Genomic DNA, 26,336 nt, shown 5'->3' on the forward strand with positions numbered 1-26,336 from the left:
AGTGACCACCTAAAAACCGCAGCCAGTTGATGCATTCTGAATCCTTATCCATTCAGAATGCATTGGGGCTGAACTGATCCGTTTTGGGATGCTTGTGAGAGCCCTGAAACGGATCTCACAAGCGGACCCAGAAACGCCAGTGTGAAAGTAGCCTTAAAAAGTTGAGATTTTTGGACATATTACATGCTGAAAAATTATGTAAAAAACCCAAAATGAATTCTTAGGCAAAACAATATCAATGACAAAATAAAAAAGTAATGGCAGCAAAATAAAAAAAATACAATAAATAAATGCTGCGCCCAAAAGGCTTTAAGAGGTTAGAATATTCTACCCTGAAAAGAAAAATAACGACTGCCCAATAATCTAGAATATATGATAATTTGGGACTGATCAGGTCCCATACATGTCAAATTAAGGGAAAACCACAGCCCACCGGGCATTTCTGCATTTCCCCCATTTGCAGGATCTCCCTCTGATTAGCCGCATGGATAGCTTCACCAACAACTTGGATTAAGTTTGTAAACTAATAGCAAGACGTGAAATTCCATCTTTTCTCACTTGGGGTCGGTTTGAGGAGAGAGAGGTCTGTCTGATGGATCAGTAACATCTGTGACTCCAGGGCAGGGGACGGATACTTGGAGGGTGACTCTCATTTCCTCCTCTGTTTTGTGGTTGAGCAGACAATTACTGGGAATCTACTGTGTGAAGTGAGTGCAGGAGACATTGGCAGAGTCTTGGAAGCAGTCCTGGCTCAGACATGTGACTGGGAATCTCGCACTTCAGGTACGTCCTTGCTGTTGTGTTCCTGCTTTGGCTGAACTTCTGCTTCTTGCTAGCAAATGGAGAAAAAAATGTAGCTCTTGGCGAGAGGCCGGATATCGGGATTTGAGGATTTTTTTTTTTTAAATCTTGGCAGCAGAAGTAGAAATTTTTTCAAAGCAGAGTTGTAGTATCTGCATTTTACAGAGCTGCACTTGTGTACTGCCAGGATCAATACAAATAACCATATATAACCACCAGCATCACAGATGCCATAAAACTGTGATAAAATACATGGTGGTATTACCATACTAAAGTTGCTGCACTGATAAAAGTCTATAGGCTTTACTGTACCTACTGAGACTGATAAGCTGGGTTGTACGTGTGCACAAGCTCTTATACTTCTGATTAGCTTAGAAGATTGGTACCTATGCCAGTTGTGCCCCAATGCCACACATCAGAAGAGCTGGGGCACCACATCTAGGCCCTGTTCATACATCACATCTTATTGGAGAGCATTCAGTTCAGGATGCATCAGTTCAGTCCCTCTTACGTTTTTTACACGGAGCATGCTGCAGTTTTCTCTCCGGCCAGAAATTACTGATCACTTGCCGGATCCGGCATTAATTTCCATTGAAGTGTATTAGTGCCAGATCCGGCATTAAGGGTTTCAGCAAAACGGATCCGGCTTTCCGGTCTGTGCCTGTGCAGACCTTTAAAAATGATCCGTTTTTCCGGATGACACTGGAGAGACGGATCCGGTATTTCAATGCATTTGTCAGACGGATCCGCATCCGGATCCGTCTGACAAGTGCCATCAGTTTGCGTCCGGAACTGCCTGCCGGAATCCTCTGCTGCAAGTGTGAAAGTACCCTTACAAGATAATCACCTGCCCAAACTACAGGGCCAAATGTTTCATAAGTATGGTGGGCATGAGCGTATAGTGGGCATGAGCGTACGATTTTCAGCATCGGTTTTACGCCACATGCCCCTGTTTAGTTAAAACTGTGACATTTTAGGGCTCATTGAGGTTTTTCAAAATGTATCACGTCTTATCCATCCCATTATAAAAAATTAAAAAATAAACATGAAGAAAGTTAAAAATATTAACAAAAAATGGATGCATAGTGTGAGAAGGAGAAACTTTGTGTCAATATTATTGTAACATGTAAATCTTTTCCAGAATTCTCTGGAACTGATTTAGAGAAGTGCAGCCTCCGTCGCGGGGTGAGCGCCGCTTCCTGTAGCACCCACTGATAACGGTGATGGATAAAGACATCATTCGTTGCCAATGTTATAGACTAAGATAGAGAATCGTCTCCAAGCGCCGTCTGAGCAAATCACTGGCACGCAGGCAGACGGATCTGAAATCTGTTGCTTTAATATTGAAATTTGCTTTTTGGCAGGTGGAGCGCGGCTGTTTTATATAACAAATGGCTGGCAGTTACTTTGATGCCAGTATTGATAACCTGAATAATGCATTCACTTAAAGCTGTGATTGAAGAGGCAGCGCTCGCTATCAGGTTCCCGCGCAGACACACCTGCATGCTCCAGGCTGTCAGGTGCTGAGGAATTTCAGGCATTGTGCAGTCATGCAGCCTTATCTCTGGAATCCTGCGCCATCTTATACCTGGAAAAGAAAGAAAAAGAGAGGCAGAGATTCCTCTATTCAGTCTGCCAACTACAACAACCATCATTGCACATTTCTCCAACATTCCGCAGGGGAGACCTGAAACTGCTAATAATACAATAATACAGAGAAACTGGGTCTCAAAAGTCTCTTAGTAGATTCTTAAAAGGATTGTATATTCACAGATTTGTGTGTGGGGGGGGGGGGGGGGGGGCTATAGCTACAAATCCATATACTGCACAGAAACAGGAGAACTGACATGTATGGTACAGTGACTTACAGTCACAGAAATTGCCGTAGAATACTGCAACACATTAACATACATTACACTAAGGGGTTCTGTTGAGTTTTAAACATATCCACCATCCAAGCTGTACTCGGCTATCTCCAGCTGTCCCATAGACGATAATAGAAAAGCATATCAGACCTGCAACTCCACCAGGAAGGCCCCCCCCCCAATATTTTACTTATCCCCTATGCTGTAAATATTGAAAACCTTTAAAACTTGTCAACCCATTATACTTGTACATAGGAGCAGTGTTATAGTAGTTATATTCTTGTACATAGAAGGCAGTATTATAGTAGTTATATTCTTGTACATAGGAGCAGTATTATAGTAGTTATATCCTGTACATAGGAGAAGTATTATAGTAGTTATATTCTTGTACATAGGAGCAGTATTATAGCAGTTATATTCTTGTACATAGGAGCAGTATTATAGTAGTTATATTCTTGTACATAGGAGCAGTATTATAGTAGTTATATTCTTGTACATAGGAGTCGTATTATAGTAGTTATATTCTTGTACATAGGAGCAGTATTATAGTAGTTATATTCTTGTACATAGGAGGCAGTATTATAGTAGTTATATTCTTGTACATAGAAGGCAGTATTATAGTAGATATATTCTTGTACATAGGAGGCGTATTATAGTAGTTATATTCTTATACATAGGAGCAGTATTATAGTAGTTATATTCCTGTACATAGGAGCAGTATTATAGGAGTATTATTCTTGTTCATAGGAGGCAGCATTATAGTAGTTATATTCTTGTACATAGGAGCAGTATCATAGTAGTTATATTCTTGTACATGGGAGCAGTATTGTAGTAGTTATATTCATGTACATAGGAGGCAGCATTATAGTAGTTATATTCTTGTACATAGGAGCAGTATTATAGTAGTTATATTCTTGTAAATAGGGGCAGTATTATAGTAGTTATATTCTTGTACATAGGAGGCAGTATTATAGTAGTTATATTCTTGTACATAGTAGCAGTATTATAGTAGTTATATTCTTGTACATAGGAGGCAGTATTATAGTAGTTATATTCTTGTACATAGGGGCAGTATTATAGTAGTTATATTCTTGTACACAGGAGCAGTAGTATAGTAGTTATATTCTTGTACACAGGAGAAGTATTATAGTAGTTATATTCTTGTACACAGGAGCAGTATTATAGTAGTTATATTCTTGTACACAAGAGAAGTATTATAGTAGTTATATTCTTGTACATAGGAGCAGTATTATAGTAATTATATTCTATACATAGGAGCAGTATTATAGTAGTTATATTCTTGTACACAGGAGCAGTATTATAGTAGTTATATTCTTGTACACATGAGGAGTATTATAGTAGTTATATTCTTGTACATAGGAGCAGTATTATAGTAGTTATATTCTTGAACACAGGAGAAGTATTATAGTAGCTATATTCTTGTACACAGGAGCAGTATTATAGTAGTTATATTCTTGTACATAGGAGGCAGTATTATAGTAGTTATATTCTTGTACATAGGAGACAGTATTATAGTAGTTATATTCTTGTACATAGAAGCAGTAATGGCCAGTTCGCATTGTTCACCCGCGAACACATGCGAGCTGCCATCTTTTCTCACAAGTCCGGCGAGGCACAGGGAAGCCCTTCCCTGTGCCTGTGCTGGGAGCCGGTCTGAAATCAAATGCGGTCGCCGGGAGCAGGCAGTTCCGAGAACAGCCTGATAAAAGCCCCCGGCGGCTGTTCTCGGAACTGCCTGCTTCCGGTGACCGCATTTGATTTCAGACCGGCTCGCGTACAGGCACAGGTAAGGACTTACCTGCGCCTCGTTGGACTTGTGAGAAAAGATGGCAGCCTGCATGTGTTCACGGGCGAACAATGCGAACTGGCCATCACTACATAGGAGCAGTATTATAGTATTTATATTCTTGTACATAGAAGCAGTATTATAGCAGTTATATTCTTGTACATAGCAGGAAGTATTATAGTAGTTATATTCTTGTACATAGAGCAGTAATATAGTAGTTATGTTATTGTACATAGGAGCAGTATTATATTAGTTATATTCTTGTACATAGGAGCAGTATTATAGTAGTTATATTCTTGTACATAGAGCAGTATTATAGTAGTTATATTCTTGTATATAGGAGCAGTATTATAGTAGTTATATTCTTGTACATAGGGGCAGTATTATAGTAGTTATATTCTTGTACATAGAGCAGTATTATAGTAGTTATATTCTTGTACATAGGAGCAGTATTATAGTAGTTATATTCTTGTACATAGGAGGCAGTATTATAGTAGTTATATTCTTGTACATAGGAGCAGTATTATAGTAGTTATATTCTTGTACATAGGAGCAGTATTATAGTAGTTATATTCTTATACATAGGAGGCAGTATTATAGTAGTTATATTCTTGTACATAAGAGCAGTATTATAGTAGTTATATTCTTGTACATAGGAGCAGTATTATAGTAGTTATATTCTTGTACATAGGAGCAGTATTATAGTAGTTATATTCTTGTACATAGGAGCAGTATTATAGTAGTTATATTCTTGTACATAGAGCAGTATTATAGTAGTTATATTCTTGTACATAGGAGCAGTATTATAGTAGTTATATTCTTGTACATAGGAGGCAGTATTATAGTAGTTATATTCTTGTACATAGGAGCAGTATTATAGTAGTTATATTCTTGTACATAGGAGGCAGTATTATAGTAGTTATATTCTTGTACATAGGAGCAGTATTATAGTAGTTATATTCTTGTACATAGGAGCAGTATTATAGTAGTTATATTCTTGTACATAGGAGCAGTATTATAGTAGTTATATTCTTGTACATAGGAGCAGTATTATAGTAGTTATATTCTTGTACATAGGAGCAGTATTATAGTAGTTATATTCTTGTACATAGGAGCAGTATTATAGTAGTTATATTCTTGTACATAGGAGCAGTATTATAGTAGTTATATTCTTGTACATAGAGCAGTATTATAGTAGTTATATTCTTGTACATAGGAGCAGTATTATAGTAGTTATATTCTTGTACATAGGAGCAGTATTATAGTAGTTATATTCTTGTACATAGGGGCAGTATTATTGTAGTTATATTCTTGTATATAGGAGCAGTATTATAGTAGTTATATTCTTGTACATAGAGCAGTATTATAGTAGTTATATTCTTGTATATAGGAGCAGTATTATAGTAGTTATATTCTTGTACATAGGAGGCAGTATTATAGTAGTTATATCTTGTATATAGGAGCAGTATTATAGTAGTTATATTCTTGTACATAGAGCAGTATTATAGTAGTTATATTCTTGTACATAGGAGCAGTATTATAGTAGTTATATTATTGTACATAGGAGCAGTATTATAGTAGTTATATTCTTATACATAGGAGCAGTATTATAGTAGTTATATTCTTGGTACATAGGAGCAGTATTATAGTAGTTATATTATTGTACATAGGAGCAGTATTATAGTAGTTATATTCTTATACAGAGGAGGCAGTATTATAGTAGTTATATTCTTATACAGAGGAGGCAGTATTATAGTAGTTATATTCTTGTACATAGGAGCAGTATTATAGTAGTTATATTCTTGTACATCGGAGCAGTATTATAGTAGTTATATTCTTGTACATAGGAGCAGTATTATTGTAGTTATATTCTTGTACATAGGAGCAGTATTATAGTAGTTATATTCTTGTAGATAGGAGCAGTATTATAGGAGTATTATTCTTGTTCATAGGAGGCAGCATTATAGTAGTTATATTCTTGTAGATAGGAGCAGTATTATAGGAGTATTATTCTTGTTCATAGGAGGCAGCATTATAGTAGTTATATTCTTGTACATAGGAGCAGTATCATAGTAGTTATATTCTTGTACATGGGAGCAGTATTGTAGTAGTTATATTCATGTACATAGGAGGCAGTATTATAGTAGTTATATTCTTGTACATAGAAGCAGTATTATAGTAGTTATATTCTTGTACATAGGAGCAGTATTATAGTAGTTATATTCTTGTACATAGGAGGCAGTATTATAGTAGTTATATTCTTGTACATAGTAGCAGTATTATAGTAGTTATATTCTTGTACATAGGAGGCAATTTTTATTAGTATAAAACAAGCAAAAATACAATAGTACATTCCGAAATGAGAATGAACAAGCAATTATTAAACTGAAATCATACATATCATCAAAATAATAAGTTTATAATAACTTTAACTTAAGAGTCCATTGCAAATAAATGGGAGAAAAGATGAATAAATAAACATAATTCCAGGATACATGAACCAGAAATTACTCCAAATATACATTCTTCCATAATTTTTCATTCTCGCCCTTTCTCCTAACTTCTATAGATCTGACCCACCTTAGCTCCGACAGGATGAGGTTTACGGCTTTCTCATGGTTGAAGGGCTCACTGTGGATGGACACTCTTGTTCTTGTCTGCCAGTGATAGTATTTAACGATGGTTATAATCAAATGCAAGGTCCCCCGGTCAATGTCAGCTACCTGTGATGTCACACCATATACAATGTCTGGGTAGGTCAGAGACTGCAGCCTTGGGATTTTTAGCTTGCTGGCTATCTCCTGCCATATCTGTCGCCCTCCCCAGCACTCGGTTATAAAATGTTCCATAGTCTCCTCCTGCTGACAGCCCAAGGGACACATGCGATCTAGAACACTCAGGAACTTTAAATTGCCTCTGACAAAAAGCTTCCCATGGAATGACAGCCAGGCAATGTCAAACAACTTTGCAGGAAGCCTTGGTCCGTTGAGGAACCTAAGACTTTCCTGCAAGGTGGCCGTTGTACAGTCTCTCAGTGCTGGCTGCAAGTTATAGAAGGCCCTACAGATCTTTATATAGAGATCCTTCCTGGTCTTAGTCTCCAGATACACCTTGTCTATTCCCCATTTCTTCACACACTTTAGACCATATTCCAGGTACTGGGGGAGGAAGCCACGAGTAAACCGACCCCTCTTGAGACTGCCGCCTCGCACCCAAGACTCTGCAAAAGGCAATATCCAGTCCCTGACACTGTTCGCCCACAGGGAGCTGCTGTTTGAGTCCAGGCAACCAAAATTAACTTTCAGAAACATGGAGTCAAAGAACACCCTTGGATTTAACATATCCAGCCCACCCTCTCTCCTCTGTAGGTAGGTGATCCCTCTTTTTATTGGGTTCAACCTGTTCCCCCACAAAAGTTGGAAGAACAGGCTAAAGAGCCTAGCCGAGAAAGGTTCTGGCAAAGGAAAGACAACAGAGACGTACAAAAAGACGGGGACCAGGTAAGTCTTCAACATAGTAACCCTTTCTCTATAGGTCAGCCTCCAGTTCTTCCATCGCTGAACCTTTGCATTTCCGGAATCCAACTTTTCTTCCCAATTTAGTTTGGCATTATCTTCCCTCCCAAATTTGACCCCAAGGATTTTAATATAGGTGGAGGCCTTTGCAAATTGTGGCAGATCAAAGTCTGGATCAGTACTTAAAGTCCAGAGAGCTTGACTCTTCTCAAGGTTGACTAGAGACCCCGAGGCCTCCGAGTAGCTTCTGATGGCTGCAGACAACATCTGCACCTCACGAGGCTCAGATATCACCACAGTCACATCATCCGCATAGGCAACTACTTTCAAAGGCAAGCAGTGGGGGACCGGCACCCCCTGAAAATCGCACTCCTGCAGTGACCTCAGGAACGGGTCCAAGGCAAACACATACAGCAGTGGACTCAAAGGGCAACCCTGTCTCACCCCTGCCTCTACTTCAAAAGTGTCCCCTTGCCAACCATTGATTAGAGGAAAGCTCTTCGCCTCACAATATAAAGTTTTCAGCCAATCTACAAATTGTCCTGGAATACCGTACTTTGACAAAGTGGCCCATAGATACTCGTGATCCACTCTGTCAAAAGCTTTAGCCTGGTCCAGACCTACAACATATCTCCCACACCTCAGAGCTTTACATCTCTCAAACATCTCCCTTATCGAGATGACTGCTCCAGAGATGTTCCGCCCTTTTACTGTGCCAAACTGACAGCCTGCCAACAGTGCCCGGGACAAACAGACTAACCTAGAGAACATGATTTTTGCCAGAATCTTCCTGTCAACATTCAAGAGGGCAATCGGCCTCCAGTTCTTGATGTCACTAGGCTCCTTACCTTTAGACAGCAGAATTAGCGAGGACACCCTCATGGACGGAGGCATCAGGTGATTTTCTAGACAATTTTTGTACACGTCCACGAGGATTGGGGCCAAGTGGTCTACGAACTTCTTATAGAATTCTGCTGTTATACCATCTGGACCTGGTGCCTTCTTCAGATGTAACTGATCAATGGCCACTTTAACTTCCTCCACCGTTAATTCTGCTGTCAAAGGAGAAAAGTCCACATCATTAGTATCAGGACCTGGAGTTGCCTCCAAGAATTGAGTCATCTTCTCTTTATCCAAAACCTTCTTCTGAAATAAGCCAGCATAGTAAGATCTCACCACCCCCAGGATACCCTCCCGAGATTCCTGCAAAACACCCTGGGAGTCAGTGAGACCTGCCACCGATCTATTAGCCACACGTTCCCTGCAATTCTCAAAGGGATCAGCCAGGTGGTCAGAGTAGGGGACAACCTTCTCACTTATCCCGCTAACAGTCTCTGTGGGGTTCACAAACGCCATGTCAATTCTACTGCTTCTGTCAGCACAAGAATATGTGAAGTTTGGCTTCCTGCCACCCCATGTGAAGACATCACTTAGGCCAGCCTGCGATATTATATTACTTAAGACTCTGGAGTCTCTGACCTCGCCCTGCCCGAGGACCGGTCACCTGATGACAAAGTGACATTAAAGTCCCCCGCCATTACTACAGGTATAGAGGTGAAAAGATACTGCTTCACATCATTAAACAGCTGGATTCTCTCAGCCACTGTCTGTGGGCCGTAGATGTTAATAAAGCGGAGCCGTCTACCATGGATGGTCACTTCCAGCACCAGGCACCTTCCCATAGCTACCTCCGTTAACCTGTGCACAGTCACGTCATTTGTGTTAAACAATATGGCCACCCCGGCATAAGGCTCCACAGCCAGCGACCAGCAAGAAGGACCAGACCGCCATTCACTCTCAGCCTCACGTAGATGCCCCAAGGTGTTCAAACGTGTCTCCTGCAGAAAGATGACATCTGCATCCAGGTATCTGAGGTGATCGTATACCGCGTGTCTGGTCCTTCTTACTTTGATGCTGTTCACATTGCTCGAAGCAACTTTTAGAAAAAACCCAGCCATCACAAGACAACATAGAAAGAGCAGATAAGTGACTCCCATCAACATAGGTCAGGATCAGAGGCTTCCTGCCTACCACCGGTCTCCATATCTGACTCTACAAGGGCTTCTACAGGAGGGGGCTTCTTCTTTGTTGGGGGGTCCCCTGTGTCTGCCTCACACTCATTATCTATTCTCTGTTGCTCTTCCTCATAATCCCCATCAGACTCTGATAACGCCTCATATCTGTTTGATAGGACCATGACGCCTGCACCGGTACTGACTTTTTTCCTGGTGTTTTGGCCCAGGTTATGTTCCTCCTCAGACTTACGGGAAGACTTATCTTTTTTCCTCCTTTTGTTCCTCTTGGCCTCTTCATATACAGACGGTGATACAGAGGCGGCTGCCTGAGACTGGTCCTGAGTGACCACCTCCATGGTGCCCTGTGTGCTCTCTGAAGGCTGAGGTTCGGGTGTTGTCTCACCTGACCCCTGTTGTACCTCGTGCCTCGTCAGTATGGTCCCTGACATCAAAGCCTCCTCCTCTATAGCGTCTGCGGCCTCCGCTAACTCCTCATCTGGAAGCTCCCTGCATACGTTATGCCAGGCATCTGGGCAATCCTTATGTGAGTGGCCAATCTGTCCGCAGAGATTGCACCTAACGTTCTTACACGTGGCACTCAGATGGCCGAGCTCACCACACAGGTTGCACTTGACCACTGTGCACACATTTGCCACATGACCGACTTTGCCACACTTGAAGCACTTTCTAGGTTGCCCAGGATAAAAACAGACGCCCTTCTCTCTACCGATAAAGAAGGAGTTAGGGAGATGTAAGGTGATGTTATTGTGCTGGCGCAGCTTCACCAGCACCTTCCACCCTCCAGTCCAGACACCATCATCGTCCCTGTTCTTAGTGAGATCAGACACGAGGTCACAGTGCCTCCGGAGCCACACCACAATGTCCTGGGGAGGAACAGATTCATTCCAGAAGATGACATTCACAATAACAGTGTCTGGCTTGGAAATGGGAATGAAAATGAACTTATTCCAGCCCTCGGTGTCTCTAACCCTGGCAAAGTTTGCCCAGAACCTATCCAGACTAGACATAAGCTTAAAGCTGACATCATAGCCCTGCCTGTCTGGTAGATTTATCACCGCCAGGATGTCCTCTGGAGCAAACCCCATCTGGTGGCACAGGAGTTCCCTCACCACAAACCTCCTATCGGGGAGGTCTTCTTTGGTGCCTCGGTGCTTAAACCTTACCACGTTCCTCCTCTTAAACGCCTGGCCTGTATAGCCTGCACTGGAGGTGAAGGATGGAGCGCCGCGGCTCCAGGCATTTCTGGGAGGATCCTGACGGGGCTCACTACCTTGATTATTGGGCCGCGCGTCTGCACTAGAGGGGACAGTCTCATCCGACGTGGGTTGTGTTAAGGGGGGGAAATTACAGACATCATTCCATACACCCTCCTGACCACCATCCACCTCTATATCCCACACAGACTGTACAGTATCCCCAGCCCCCAACCCCTCAGGTACAATATCAATGTCCCCGGTCTGTGCCCCAGTAACAGAGCTCTCCTGCGTCTCCGCATCACCCTGACCCATGGATACATGTCCACTGTCCTGCTGTTGGGCTGGCTCTGCTGGGACTTGTGGTGCCACATATCCAGGATGTTGCTCAGGGACAGCTGAAGGTTCTTGCTGCTGCACTTGCCCACCTCCCTTCTGGAAAGAGAAACTTGCAGGCTTCAGTATTGGTTGTGTCACTCGCCGAGCCTCATCTGGGGACACGGACCCTGATTGTGCTCTAGAGGAGCGGGATCCAGAGTCACTGTTCTGTCTCTGCTGTGAGAAGCGTTCCTGGTTCCCGTAGGACTCGGCCAGGGGCCCCATCCTCTCCAGGACACAGTCCATCTCCTTCACCACCTGTGCCAGCTCTATGCTCAGTGAGTGCAGCTTGGTATCATACAAGGTGTTACTATCAGGGTGTGCAGTTTTCAGGTTATATACACAGTCTATCTGCATCTGTAGCAGTTGTTTGTGATGCTTTAACTCCCCCATTCTCCTTACCAGAGCCGGGATCTCCTCCGCCATCTGCAGCTCAGGGGCTCGCGTGGTCTCCTTCACCTGCTGTCCTGGTCGGGGCAGGGGTCCAGGCTGTTTGGAGTCACCGGTCTCCTGCAGCTTTGCCTTCCCAGCTTTACTGCTAGTACTTGCGGTTGCATCTGCTAAGGCCTGTTCACACTTTGCAGTGTTTGTAGACATGGCATTCCTGGTTACCTGTAGAGGCATTGCTGCAGATCTGGTGCGGCCCTGACAGGCCATGCTGGAAGCCACAACTTGCTGTTTCAGGTTTTCTTGCAATGTTTGTTTCTCCAGTGATGTCCGTCTCTGTCTGTGTGCAGGAGAGGGGAGCTGCTCACCTGCTGCACGGCCTGTGCTCATCACCCCTGCACCTTGCTGGCTGGACTTGGGATCCGCTTGCATCTTCATTGCACTCACTTTCCTCTCTTCTTCTTTCTTCAGAACAACAATATCTCCTTCATTCTGCTGCTGACTGGAAACTTTGGGATTAGTATCCACTTCAGAAATGGTTTGGGAGTTTTCTCCCAGTGTAGGCCTGGAAGCCTGGGCCTTGCTGAGGGAAGTTCCCCGCCCAGGCTGGCCACACCCTGGGCTCTGGACAGACATCCACAGGCTCAGGAGAGCTACTCACACACGTCCTCACAGCTAGGAGGCAGTATTATAGTAGTTATATTCTTGTACATAGGAGGCAGTATTATAGTAGTTATATTCTTGTACATAGGAGCAGTATTATAGTAGTTATATTCTAGTACATAGGAGCAGTATTATAGTAGTTATATTCCTGTACATAGGAGCAGTATTATAGTAGTTATATTCTTGCATATAGGAGCAGTATTATAGTAGTTATATTCTTGTACATAGGAGCAGTATTATAGTAGTTATATTCTTGTACATTGGAGCAGTATTATAGTAGTTATATTCTTGTACATAGGAGCAGTATTATAGTAGTTATATTCTTGTACATAGGAGCAGTATTATAGTAGTTATATTCTTGTACATAGGAGGCAGTATTATAGTAGTTATATTCTTGTACATAGGAGCAGTATTATAGTAGTTATATTCTTGTACATAGGAGCAGTATTATAGTAGTTATATTCTTGTACATAGGAGGCAGTATTATAGTAGTTATATTCTTGTACATAGGCGGCAGTATTATAGTAGTTATATTCTTGTACATAGTAGCAGTATTATAGTAGTTATATTCTTGTACATAGTAGCAGTATTATAGTAGTTATATTCTTGTACATAGGAGCAGTATTATAGTAGTTATATTCTTGTACATAGTAGCAGTATTATAGTAGTTATATTCTTGTACATAGGAGCAGTATTATAGTAGTTATATTCTTGTACATAGGAGGCAGTATTATAGTAGTTATATTCTTGTACATAGGAGGCAGTATTAATACAGTGGATGGCTCCTTCTATGGAACAGTATATAAACTGACTGTTTATAGAGTGCAGTATTGCAGTAGTTCTATACATCATTATAGAAGATGAATAGGTGTCAGTAGAAGTGTACACACACAGCTGGCCAATAAGCAAGACAACAGAAGGAATATATAGGGGCATGTGGCTGTACTGTTAAAGGGATACGCGGCTTGTATATTTTAAGAGCTCTGTGGCTGTGCTGTGTGGGGATTCGCTTTGGTAGTTATTATAAGCAGGCGCAGTACAGAGGCAAAATACAAGTTCATAATTTAAACTCACAAACTTCACACATGATGTCAAAAACAGAACGTCACTTTTGCAGTGTTGGTGTTACTTCACACCCAATGGCAAGTTAATATAACAAAAAGTCACCTTGGTGGCAGTTCTGCCTCAGAAAGTCCAAATACAGGCTTTAGGCGGCCTGTTCCCCAGACACACGGGTCTCAGCTCTCCAGCCCAGCACAGGCCTCAGTCAGATCCCAGCACACAGACATGGCTTCTGAGGCCAGCTGCCTATTTAAGGACAGGTGCTGCCAAAACCCAGAACGGCAGTTAAAATCCGATCCGGTATTTGACCTGACCTCACATGCTGGGAGGAAAATACCTGTTTTCCCAGACCAAACAGCTGTTATGGGGCACTGTCTCTGTCCTCTCAACCTTTCATTCATCCTTTTCATTTTCTCTTCGGAGGTTGACAGCAGTGTAAACCCATATTTCAGAATTGAGTTGCCACCGTATAGCAGTTGGACCCCCAGCACCTTTATTGTCTTCCTCTGTCTTTTTGGCTTCTCTGCCCGTTAGGGTGCTACCTCTGCCTACGCTTTGTCCCCTACTCTGTCCTTGTTGTTGATCAGGGCTAATATTCGGCAGCGCCCCTCTGCTCTCTTAACGGAACTTCACCTTTAAGAACACTCATTTCGCATCTGTGTAATAGAAGTCTCCGTTTGGTTTGAACTACTATAAGGACTTGGCAGAGAATTCGGAGATGGCAAGTCATTTCATTAGCCCCAATCATTTTTATTGTGCCTTGGACACACAGCCAAAGAACTTGCTGCCATCTTGGCTCTGTAATGCGCCATGAATTGCAAGTCGAGTGTTTTGGTGGGAGTCAAAGAGACTTCGAAGCGATTAAGTAATATTAAAATGACAAGCAATTAACTGGATCACGAGGAGAGAGAATGAGGCAGTAAAATAAGTAAAGAAAGGCATATTTATTTATCCATTATTCTGACCCTCCGCCGCACAGCCGGACGCCAACTCATAAAACAAGGGTCCAATCAGCCCGCCGGTCAAGAAGCCTATTTACTGGTCCTGACAGATGAACAGCTTATTTTAATTTTATTACTGATTACTGTTTGGCTTGGAAAATCCAGAGACAAGAATTAAGACTTAGGTGGAAAATTTTAATTTTTTAAAATAAATGGAGAATTAATGCAAAAACATAAAGCGACAAAAGGGAGGCAGAGCTGCAAAGGAGATTAGCGGAAGGGGACCAACACGTGAGGGGCCCCACAGCGCTCCTCTACCCCAGACTGATATCTGAGTCCATTACTGCAGTTTATTAGTGGTCCCAGATCATCCGAAACCTCCACAGATTCTGTGACTGCGATCTAGAACTTCCATGGGAAACTTGTAGCAACATTGAGTCCATGGACGGACCCAAATAAAATAAGTTATTAATAAGTCTAATATCAATGGTCTATCCTCAGGATAGGTCATCAGTATCTGATTGTGGAGATCGGACTACTGGCTCAGCCAATAATCAGCTGTTTGAAGAGGCCACGGAGCTCCGGTAGGCAATGTGTCTTCTTCCTAGGCCACGGATGTCACGTTCAAGGGTCACATGGCCAAGATGCAGGTCCGTCCAATTTGATTCAAAGCACAGCCACTGAACAATGCACAGTGCCGTGCTGGGTAAGCTGTGAGGAGGCCGAGGTGCTCAGACCCCACCGATCAGATACTGATGACCTATCCTGATATTGAACTCCTGGAAAACCCATTATTAGCAGTTTCTCAGTGATGGAATCCAATGTGGAGGTGCCATATAGCCGCCATAATACTGTAAGAAATACTGCATTGTATATAATAATATTGATGCAAAAAGTAACTTTTGAATCATTGGTACATTACATAACTTATCCTGTACTGATCCTGAGTTACATCCTGTATTATACTCCAGAGCTGCACTCACTATTCTGCTGGTGGAGTCACTGTGTACATACATTACTTATCCTGTACTGATCCTGAGTTACATCCTGTATTATACTCCAGAGCTGCACTCACTATTCTGCTGGTGCAGTCACTGTGTACATACATTACTTATACTGTACTGATCCTGAGTTACATCCTGTATTATACTCCAGAGCTGCACTCACTATTCTGCTGGTCTTAGCCTGTACTGATCCTGAGTTACATCCTGTATTATACTCCAGAGCTGCACTCACTATTCTGCTGGTGGAGTCACTGTATACATACATTACTTATCCTGTACTGATCCTGAGTTGCATCCTGTATTATACTCCAGAGCTGCACTCACTATTCTGCTGGTGCAGTCACTGTGTACATACATTACTTATTCTGTACTGATCCTCAGTTACATCCTGTATTATACTCCAGAGCTGCACTCACTATTCTGCTGGTGGAGTCACTGTATACATACATTACTTATCCTGTACTGATCCTGAGTTACATCCTGTATTATACTCCAGAGCTGCGCTCACTATTCTGCTGGAGCAGTCACTGTGTACATACATTACTTATCCTGTACTGATCCTGAGTTACATCCTGTATTATACTCCAGAGCTGCACTCACTATTCTGCTGGTGCAGTCGCTGTGTACATACATTACTTATCCTGTACTGATCCTGAGTTACATCCTGTATTATACTCCAGAGCTGCACTCACTATTCTGCTGGTGGAGTCACCGTGTACATACATTACATTACTTATCCTGTACTGATCCTGAGTTACATCCTGTATTATACTCCAGAGCTGCACTCACTATTCTGCTGGTGGAGTCACTGTATACATACATTACTTATCCTGTACTGATTCTGAGTTGCATCCTGTATTATACTCCAGAGCTGCACTCACTATTCTGCTGGTGCAGTCACTGTGTACATACATTACTTATCCTGTACTGATCCTCAGTTACATCCTGTATTATACTCCAGAGCTGCACTCACTATTCTGCTGGTGCAGTCACTGTGTACATACTTTACTTATCCTGTACTGATCCTGAGTTACATCCTGTATTATACTCCAGAGCTGCACTAACTATTCTGCTGGTGCAGTCACTGTGTACATACATTACTTATCCTGTACTGATCCTGAGTTACACCCTGTATTATACTCCAGAGCTGCACTCACTATTCTGCTGGTGCAGTCACTGTGTACATACATTACTTATTCTGTACTGATCCTCAGTTACATCCTGTATTATACTCCAGAGCTGCACTCACTATTCTGCTGGTGCAGTCACTGTGTACATACATTACTTATCCTGTACTGATCCTGAGTTACATCCTGTATTATACTCCAGAGCTGCACTCACTATTCTGCTGGTGGAGTCACTGTGTACATACATTACTTATCATGTATTGATCCTGAGTTACATCCTGTATTATACTCCAGAGCTGCACTCACTATTCTGCTGGTGGAGTCACCGTGTACATACATTACATTACTTATCCTGTACTGATCCTGAGTTACATCCTGTATTATACTCCAGAGCTGCACTCACTATTCTGCTGGTGCAGTCACTGTGTACATACATTACTTATCCTGTACTGATCCTCAGTTACATCCTGTATTATACTCCAGAGCTGCACTCACTATTCTGCTGGTGCAGTCACTGTGTACATACATTACTTATCTTGTACTGATCCTGAGTTACATCCTGTATTATACTCCAGAGCTGCGCTCACTATTCTGCTGGAGCAGTCACTGTGTACATACATTACTTATCCTGTACTGATCCTGAGTTACATCCTGTATTATACTCCAGAGCTGCACTCACTATTCTGCTGGTGGAGTCACTGTGTACATACATTACTTATCCTGTACTGATCCTGAGTTACATCCTGTATTATACTCCAGAGCTGCACTCACTATACTGCTGATCCTGCATAACAGCCTGTATTATACATTTGTTGCCAGACACATCTAACACCTTCGGCTACTTTAACAGTAGCGTTCGGGGTTCCGCTTGTGAGTTCCGTTTGAAGGCTCTCACAAGCTGCCCTGAACGCATCCGTACGGCCCCAATGCATTCTGAGTGGATGCGGATCCGTTCAGAATGCATCAGTCTGGCTTCGTTTGGCCTCCGCTCCACTCAGCAGGTGGACACCCGAATGCTGCTTGCAGCGTTTTGGTGTCCGCCTGGCCGTGCAGAGCCAAACGGATCCGTCCAGACTTACAATGTAAGTCAATGGGGACGGATCCGTTTGAAGATGACACAATATGGCTCAATTTCAAACGGATCCGTCCCCCATTGACTTTCAATGTAAAGTCTGGACGGATCCGTCTGACTAACTTTCACACTTAGAATTTTTTCTGAAATATAATGCAGACGGATCCGTTCTGAACGGATCCCATCGTCTGCATTATAGGAGCTGATCCGTCTGTGCAGGATACTAACATTACACACCATATCCACAGTTAAGGGTCTGCATCCTGTTCTCCTTCACCCCAGGTCTTTAGGGAGGAAGGGCATAACTCTTTGACTACCCCTAACTTGTCATAATTTATGACTTTTCTAACTGACTCCCAAAAATCTATTATATGAGACTTTCCCATTATGTACTTTGCCCCTGCTCATCCTCAGCTGACCCTTTGTGCCTGGCTGCATGCTGCACCGCCATTCTCCATCTTGTTAATGGAGTGTTAGTCATCCAGATCACATTTGCGGTTACTTGTTTCTACACAGAAGCCACAGATCTACAGGTGAGGGGCAACTGGTTTCACCTCGCACAACGAACCCTAAAAGCCTCTTTATGAATACCAGGGACGCCGCTCATCCAAGCAAATAGGATGTGTTCAATAATTCATTGCTCTGAGTTCAGACTTGTGGGTTTAGGAGATTACACACTGACACTACACCAAACTCCGGCGCAAAATCAAGGAGCCGTGGTGGATGCTGCTAATAAATAAATGATCAGGGCACATTTCCCGTGAAATTCAGCGCTGGGACGGGGACGGGCAGCGCGTGCCAATAAAGGATGTACTGGTTTCCATTCCAGCTGATAATGTAACTCTGTCTGAATTATTCCATAATTGCTTGCATCTTGGGATCTGAAGAGTCTGCTGAGCTGGCTGCAGAGCGTCGCGTCTTATGCTTTAACCCAACACACCTCAAACACAACTTAACCCAATGTATTTCAAACATAACTCACCCTCCCCTGCCCAAAATATAAAACCTCAGGTTATCCTCAAACATCTACACTGAACAAAAATATAAACGCAACACTTTCGGTTTTGCTCCCATTTTGCATGAGCTGAACTCAAAGATCTGAAACATTTTCTACATACACAGAAGACCCATTACTCTCAAATATTGTTCACAAATCTGTCTAAATCTGTGTTAGTGAGCACTTCTCCTTTGCCGAGATAATCCATCCCACCTCACAACCTGATCAACTCTAAGCGACGGAGATGTGTAGGCAAAACTGTGCACATTTCAGAGTGGCCTTTTATTGTGGGCAGTCTAAGGCACACCTGTGCAATATTCATGCTGTCTAATCAGCACCTTGATATGCCACACCTGTGAGGTGGGATGGATTATCTCGGCAAAGGAGAAGTGCTCACTAACACAGATTTAGACAGATTTGTGAACAATATTTGAGAGTAATGGGTCTTCTGTGTATGTAGAAAATGTTTCAGATCTTTGAGTTCAGCTCATGCAAAATGGGAGCAAAACCGAAAGTGTTGCGTTTATATTTTTATTCAGTGTATATATCAGCTTCTTCATGTTACAGGCTCTATGTGGATTGTCACCCAACTTTTTGGGAAGTTCTGAATGGAAAATTGTCTTTAGAACGAGTTTGTCTTTCAGGGTCTTAGAAAAGCTGGTCAATGACCTGTCCTGGTTATTTTAGTTGCTACTCAGCTTTCCTAGTAACGATCTAAACTGACAGCAGCATTGTCCTCCTTCCTATACATCCTTTGCTGGCAGCAGTCTTGTCCCTTCCTATGCCTCCCTCCCGGGCAGCAGCATTGTCTCCTTTCTTATGCCTCTCTCCCTGCCAGCAGTGTTGTCCTCTTCTTATGCCTTCCTCCCTGGCAGCAGCCTTGTCCCCTTCCTATGTCTCCCTCCCTGGCAGCAGCATTACCCCTCTTCCTATTCCTCTCTCCCTGGCGCCAGCAATGTCTCTCTTCCCACCTTTCCATCACTGGCAACAACAGTGTCACCCTTCATGCCCTCCCACACTACCAGCAACCTTTTCCCCCTAAATATGTCTCCCCCCACTGACAGCAGAATTGTCCTCCTTCAAACCCCTCCCCAGTGACAGCAGTATTGCCCCCCTGAGCACTCTACTAATGGCAGCTATATCCCCTTTGCCTCCTCTCCTTCATTGGCATTATCAATGCAGTTTCTGATTTAGAATCCCTTCTTTGTGCTGATCCAAAATCATCTCCACTGCCATATCAGGCACAACCTATGGACAGGTGTGATGCTATTCATGGAAGAAGACAGCCATGTTTTTAAAATCCTAGAGAGCCTTTTTAAGTCAGAGATAAATTAGAAGGATGCTTTAGGTGACTGTTTCTAGTTCTTTGATATAAACTATATCATGTAATGTAGTTAATACCATAGGTCCATCATAGCAGACAGAATTCTTTCATATTCAATGTTTTTGCACCAGACACAGAAGCTTCATCTCTGTTATTCCAATAGAGCCGGCACCAAGTACAACCTAGATCCTTTGGTGCCATGTATGGTCTATTTCATTGTGTCTCTTTTTCTTACAAGATTATATAATTTTGTATTTATTTTAGGAAAACAAAGCATCTTACAAATCACTGAAGATGATGTCTGCTGAACACTTATGGACAGTACTTGTTCTCTTCCACCTATGGACCCAAGAACTGGCGGAAGCATCCAGCCTGGTCCTGACCAACAATGGTCTCCGTGTCGGAAGAGGTCAAACCGTGTACATCACTGAAAACAACTTGAGCTTCAATATCCCACGTGATAGAGACTCCTGCAGAGTAGAATTGGTTCTGAATGAGCCAACAACCCAAAGAGTGGGAACTCTGTCTCCTCAGGTATTATCATACATACCAAACTGAGATCCCTGACACGGTCCATGTGGAGTGGTAAACCCAATTCAACTGGCTCCAACTCTCTACCAAATTGTGTCAACCTCATCTCCACAGCCACAACAGAAGAGGGACCTGCTCAAGGGTCAGGCTGCCCTTATGTCCACCAATTAATTGACCTGGGAGGGGATGTGGAGGTGTGATCCACTATTAGGAGTGGGTCCCTTTTTGGATGTTTAAAAAGGTCCAACCTTTCTTTATAAACTGAGCAACATCATGAAATCTGGACCAACAGTAGCTCCAACTGGTCAATGTCTTACCCTTCATTTGTTGCAGGGATTTGATTGCCATTTCCTACCAGATGAAGTGAAATATTCTCACAATGGTTCCCCAGTGCTGGATGAGGATCACGTCATGCTAAGGGTGTACAGGTAAGTCTATCTATCTATCATATATATATATATATATATATATATATATATATATATATATACATAATGTATCTAAATTTATCTATCTTTGAACATAGTGTCATATAGTTTTGTCAGTAAATATTCAACAGAACTGTAAATCTCAGCTTATTCTGAGTGGAGGAGTCCAGTGGGAGGCCCTTTCATTGACTATATTGTACAATGAAGGCTGCCAATCACTAATAAGACCACCCACTGGACTCCTCAGTTCAGAATGAGCAGGAATTAAGAATATCTATCGTTAAATCTTTTCCCACAAAACTATCTATCAATCTGCTCAGCTCCTCCTGCTCTATAACCTGCTGCCGTGTTCATTCAATGTGACATGTTCCCTTTAAATCGCCATGGGGGGGGGGGGGGGGGGTGGAGTTGTCTGGTTCTTGTAGTTGTTGTAGTTGTCTTGTATCCATCTAGAATTACTGTCCTCGGGGGTTGGGGGTTGTCATCTGGATGCTGTTTTCCAATAATACCTGGAGAACCTCGTGTCACAAATTACTTTTTTCCTCGTTGTCTTTATATTTAATGTTGAATAGTAAAAACGTCACCGGAGCCGTTAAAAACAGCAAATTGTTTGTGCAACGAGCGACGTGGTCTCACTTTAAAGCTGCTTCAATGAAAGCGTTCCCGCCCTATCAAAGCTGTTTAATTGCCTCCAGGCAGTCGCCCAGATTGGCGCTGAACTGCCTCGCTTGCGGGCACTCTATGCTAAGCGTCTTAGATCTCTCGCTTTTATGAGCCACTAATGGAGAAGGTTTAGAAGAGAAAGGTGCTAACTAAAGATAGGAGGACGCGTCTCCTAAGTCAGACTTACCTGGTGACGTCTCGCAGGGAAGAAAATCGAAAGCCGTCCAAGACTAGCTTTTTATAGGATTTCGTCACTTATTGCATGCCTGTAGATCGTGGCAGGACTGTAGCTATAGGGGTGCTGAGGCAGCAGTCACACATGGGTCCAAGCACCTCGGAGGCCACATAAGAAGACCCCAGTATTGTGTAATGGATGGGGGACCCTAGTACAGATTTTGCATTGGGGCCCAGGAGCTTCAAGTTACCCCTCTGTATCGAAGGTAATGTCCAAGTAAACATTGAACATTTGAATAATTTTGCTAATTAATGAGAGTTATATTATGTGTTATATCCATTCATGACCAAAACTGCATTTAAAGGGGTTGTCCCATGAAGGACATTGAATGGAGCAATAGGGCACATGAGTGACCACCTGCCTCACTGTGGTCATGCAGGAAGGAAGAATGAGGGGCTTCTGTCCCCCTTTCTAGTGATCAATGGGGTTCCACCAATCAGACATTCGTCAACTATTCTGTCGATAGGTGATAAATGTCCTCTGTGGCACAACCCCTTTAATATTTTGCTGTTTTACAGTTAGGTCTCCGGCCATGCTTTTAACTACTGCCCCCTGCTGGTTGAATTTTGTACAGAGCATGCTCTGCGGTATTGAATTGTGAGAGATGCAGTCCTTACACCATGCACTGAAGATTCGTCTGGCCTCTGTATAATGTAATTCACTTATACGTGTACATATTGTCCACATGCTCCCGGCGCTGCTTATCTCTTGGAGAATTATCCATCATTTCAGATCCTTGACAGCGCTGATTTGCTAAGGTCTACCATCTCCATTGGTAATAGATTATCAATGGATCCTGTCAAAATTGGGGGTTTCTGACCTAAAATCTAATCAAGGTTCACTAGGTGGATTTTTCATACATCTTTTGTGGTTCGACTGCGTGAGGTTTTGAAAACCTAAGGTTATTTGCCATAGAAACCTGGCATAAAGGTGAGCTATGCAAAATCTGGAGGACCAGTGGAGGACCAGTGGTAGGTATCAATTTTCTGTTTCAGAAATGTCTATGGAGGATAAGCAGCAACCAGGTACCACTGGCACCACTTATCTCAGATCACATAGATACAAATCTGGGAGACATGGAGAACATCAGACAGTCTCGATAGATTTCAAAGTTAAAGGGATCCCATCAAGATCTGTGCAATACACAATATAGATAAGAAATGGCCCCATGACTTTGACCAGTTTTAGAGTTGATACAATTTTTCAGTTTTTGGTGAAGTGATACTTGTTTTTTCCTCTATTTTAGGTTTTCTGAGCAAGAAACCATTGTGGAAAGTTTTATATTTGATGTAAAAGTTATTGAACCCATGGATGGTATTGCTCTGGTACAAAACTCCCTGGAAGTTCCAGGATTTTATGGGATTTCATCCAAACCACTAGATAAGAACATTCTGTCATTCAAGCCAAGACCTGGGACAAGTTGTGTGGTCAGGACTCTTGAGTCTGACTTAAGTCTTCCAGCCTATGGACAAGTTGTGATAGAAGAACCAAAGCGGGACGGTAGACCTGTGTCAGGGGCTTCAGGGAACCTACGAGTGAGGAGCTGTGAGTATAACATTCCCATGACCATTCCCTTTTGTAGGAGATCCATACTAGACTGGTGAACCAAGAAGGTCAAAGCTTGTGGCTCAACTGAAACCAACATGTCCATCCAATGAAAGAATGGTGTCAAGATTAACCAAAACGTGTTAAATCCTCAAGTCATGGACTAGCTTACAAATCCTTTTGTAGTCTTGACTTTAACCCCCTGAGTATAGATAGCAATAGTCAATTATCATCTAAAATCGGCACCAATCTCCTCTGCAGCAAGGGGAGGAGTGATCGCTATACCATACTCGTCCCCATACTGTTTAGTGGTTAGCTGTCTGCAGATCCTTATTAGACACCATGATTTGCCGCCTGGATTGCCAGATGACCAAGCTGCTGAAAACTCTTCCTGTTGTGACTACTAGTGTTGAGCAAAAAACCTACATACAAAAATGGAGCCCACAATGTACGCAGTAAAAAAGCATGATTCTTTATTGTACACAAAAATATTAAAATCACATGATATAAGGAGAGGTGACAGAAAATGACGCCATCCCAGACTTGCGCAAAAAACATGGGACTATGTAAAACTGTAGTCAGTCTCAGAGAAGACACTGGTACTAAATCCATAAATAAACATGTCACAGCAAACAGATATGGGCACATACTCAACCTATGTGCATCAATAATCCATAACGTCAGAGGTCCACTTCATCCATTTGCTCGCAACGGGCCGGCGGCCGCCATCTTGCTTGAAGATCTCAAACGGAATCCCATGTGCGGTGGCGTATGACGTCACCACGCCGGCTGGCATGACGTCATCTTCACAGGCCATGCGAAATTTCCCTTAGACGTCTCTTCTCAAGACTAAATTCATTTAATTATTTTAATCTTTCTTCATACCTAAGACCCTCCATGCCCCTTTATCAGTTTAGTCGCTCTCCTTTGTACTCTCTCCAGCTCCAGGGAATCCTTTCTATGGACTGGTGCCGAGAACTGAACTTTATATTCCAGATGAGGCTGGACCAAAGCTTTATAAAGTGGTATTATTACATCCCTGTCCCGCCAGTCCATGCCTCGCTTAATACATGACAATATCCTGGTGGCCTTAGAAACAGCTGATTGACAGTGTATGGGGTTGTCTGATATAGAAATCCCATTTGCAAACACCGCATGGGACCTCCATAAATTACCAAGATTGAAATCAGCTACCAAGATAGTCTGTCTCATTCTGGAGGACCTAGCACATCAATGCAGTGGACAGCCCATTGATTTTTTTCTGTGTAATACTCTATTTCGCCCTGTGGTGGCGCTGTAGAAGAACTGAACACTTGTGACCTAGTTCCCTGCAGATTCCAGCTGATTGCAGCCTTTGGGCACTGGAGCTGATTCATGGGGTCTCTTTGACAGTATAGTTGGAAGCCACCAATGGGGTAGACTGGTTGCACCATTCCTAATCATGTTCCTAATGTGCCTTTCTCTATCTCTACTGTATCAATTCTACTCAGACAGACAAGAACGAGTGCCGTGTTCTGGGAATAAGGCATGCCATCCCGGATTAAAGGAAATGAAGCGACTGAAAACCAACTGCGCTGATTTTTTGGAGATGGGACTCAAGTATGAACATCTGAGTCCTCCCTCTCCTGATGTGGATTATATCCCTCTCCAGATAGAATACCGCAGTCAGGACAACAGGAAACAACTGCAGGTCAGATGTGTGGTGTGTGGATGCCGCTAAGTTACATCGCGGTCATGTGGAATGTGATATATATGCGGGTGGCATGGTGCCGAGCAGGAGCAGCTGAACAATATATGCTAACCTGACATTTATTGATTTAAGTTTCTGCTCACTGTGTAGAGAGTCCAGTGGAGAGAGTCCCTCACTGTGTACAGAGTCTACTGGAGTGAGTCTCTCCCTGTGTAAAGAGTCCAGTGTAGAGAGTCCCTCCCTGTGTAGACAGTCCAGTGGAGAGAGTCCATCCTTGTGTAGAGAGTCCAGTGGAGAGAGCCCCTCCCTGTGTAGAGAGTTCATCCTTGTGTAGAGAGTCTAGTGGAGTGAGTCCCTCCCTGTGTAGAGAGTCCAGTGGAGAGAGTCCCTCCCTGTGTAGAGAGTCCAGTGGAGAGAGTCCCTCCCTGTGTAGAGAGTCCAGTGGAGAGAGACCCTCCCTCTGTAGAGAGTCCAGTGGAGAGAGCCCCTCCCTGTGTAGAGAGTTCATCCTTGTGTAGAGAGTCTAGTGGAGTGAGTCCCTCCTTGTGTAGAGAGTCCAGTGGAGAGAGTCCCTCCCTGTGTAGAGAGTCCAGTGGAGAGAGACCCTCCCTGTGTAGAGAGTCCAGTAGAGAGAGTCCCTCCCTGTGTAGAGAGTTTAGTGGAGAGAGACCCTCCCTATGTAGAGAGTCCAGTGGAGAGAGTCCCTCACTGTAAAGAGTCTAGTAGAGAGTGTAGAGAGTGCAAGGGGCGGTCCTACAGAAAGATTGACAGTTTTTATGTGAACGCTCTTATACAGGATAAGTTGATAACTACTGTGCAGGGCCTCCCATCGGACTCTATAGCCCAAAGTGAGGGAGAAATTAGGAATTTCAATCAATATATTACAGGTGAAAATGAATCTTTACAAAAAGAATAGATGTATCAGTCTGCTCCTGTTCTGTGCTGCCTGGAGCTGGGACGGTAGTTTGATGTGACAGGTTCCCTTTAAGGAACGTGGTGTAATAATGCTTCCTCTTCTCCATATTTACTATTTCTTGTCTTTATATTCCACTTTTGCAGTTGCTACTTCCTC

General features: G+C 43.0%; 1 protein-coding gene across 1 annotated transcript in view; it reads left to right on the forward strand.

Moving 5' to 3' along the window:
- Window positions 1-677: 677 nt before the first annotated feature.
- The window catches only part of LOC122943407 (FRAS1-related extracellular matrix protein 1-like), a 171,358-nt gene continuing 145,699 nt past the window's right edge, over window positions 678-26,336 (forward strand). Inside the window, exons 1-5 of the mRNA XM_044301115.1 lie at window positions 678-783; window positions 20,437-20,706; window positions 21,037-21,131; window positions 23,276-23,574; window positions 25,065-25,264. Coding sequence (XP_044157050.1) covers window positions 20,467-20,706; window positions 21,037-21,131; window positions 23,276-23,574; window positions 25,065-25,264 — 834 coding nt within the window. The 5' untranslated portion in view covers window positions 678-783; window positions 20,437-20,466. The remainder of the gene's footprint in view (window positions 784-20,436; window positions 20,707-21,036; window positions 21,132-23,275; window positions 23,575-25,064; window positions 25,265-26,336) is intronic.

This window comes from Bufo gargarizans, chromosome 7 (genome assembly GCF_014858855.1).
Source record: "Bufo gargarizans isolate SCDJY-AF-19 chromosome 7, ASM1485885v1, whole genome shotgun sequence".
Classification (NCBI taxonomy): domain Eukaryota; kingdom Metazoa; phylum Chordata; class Amphibia; order Anura; family Bufonidae; genus Bufo; species Bufo gargarizans.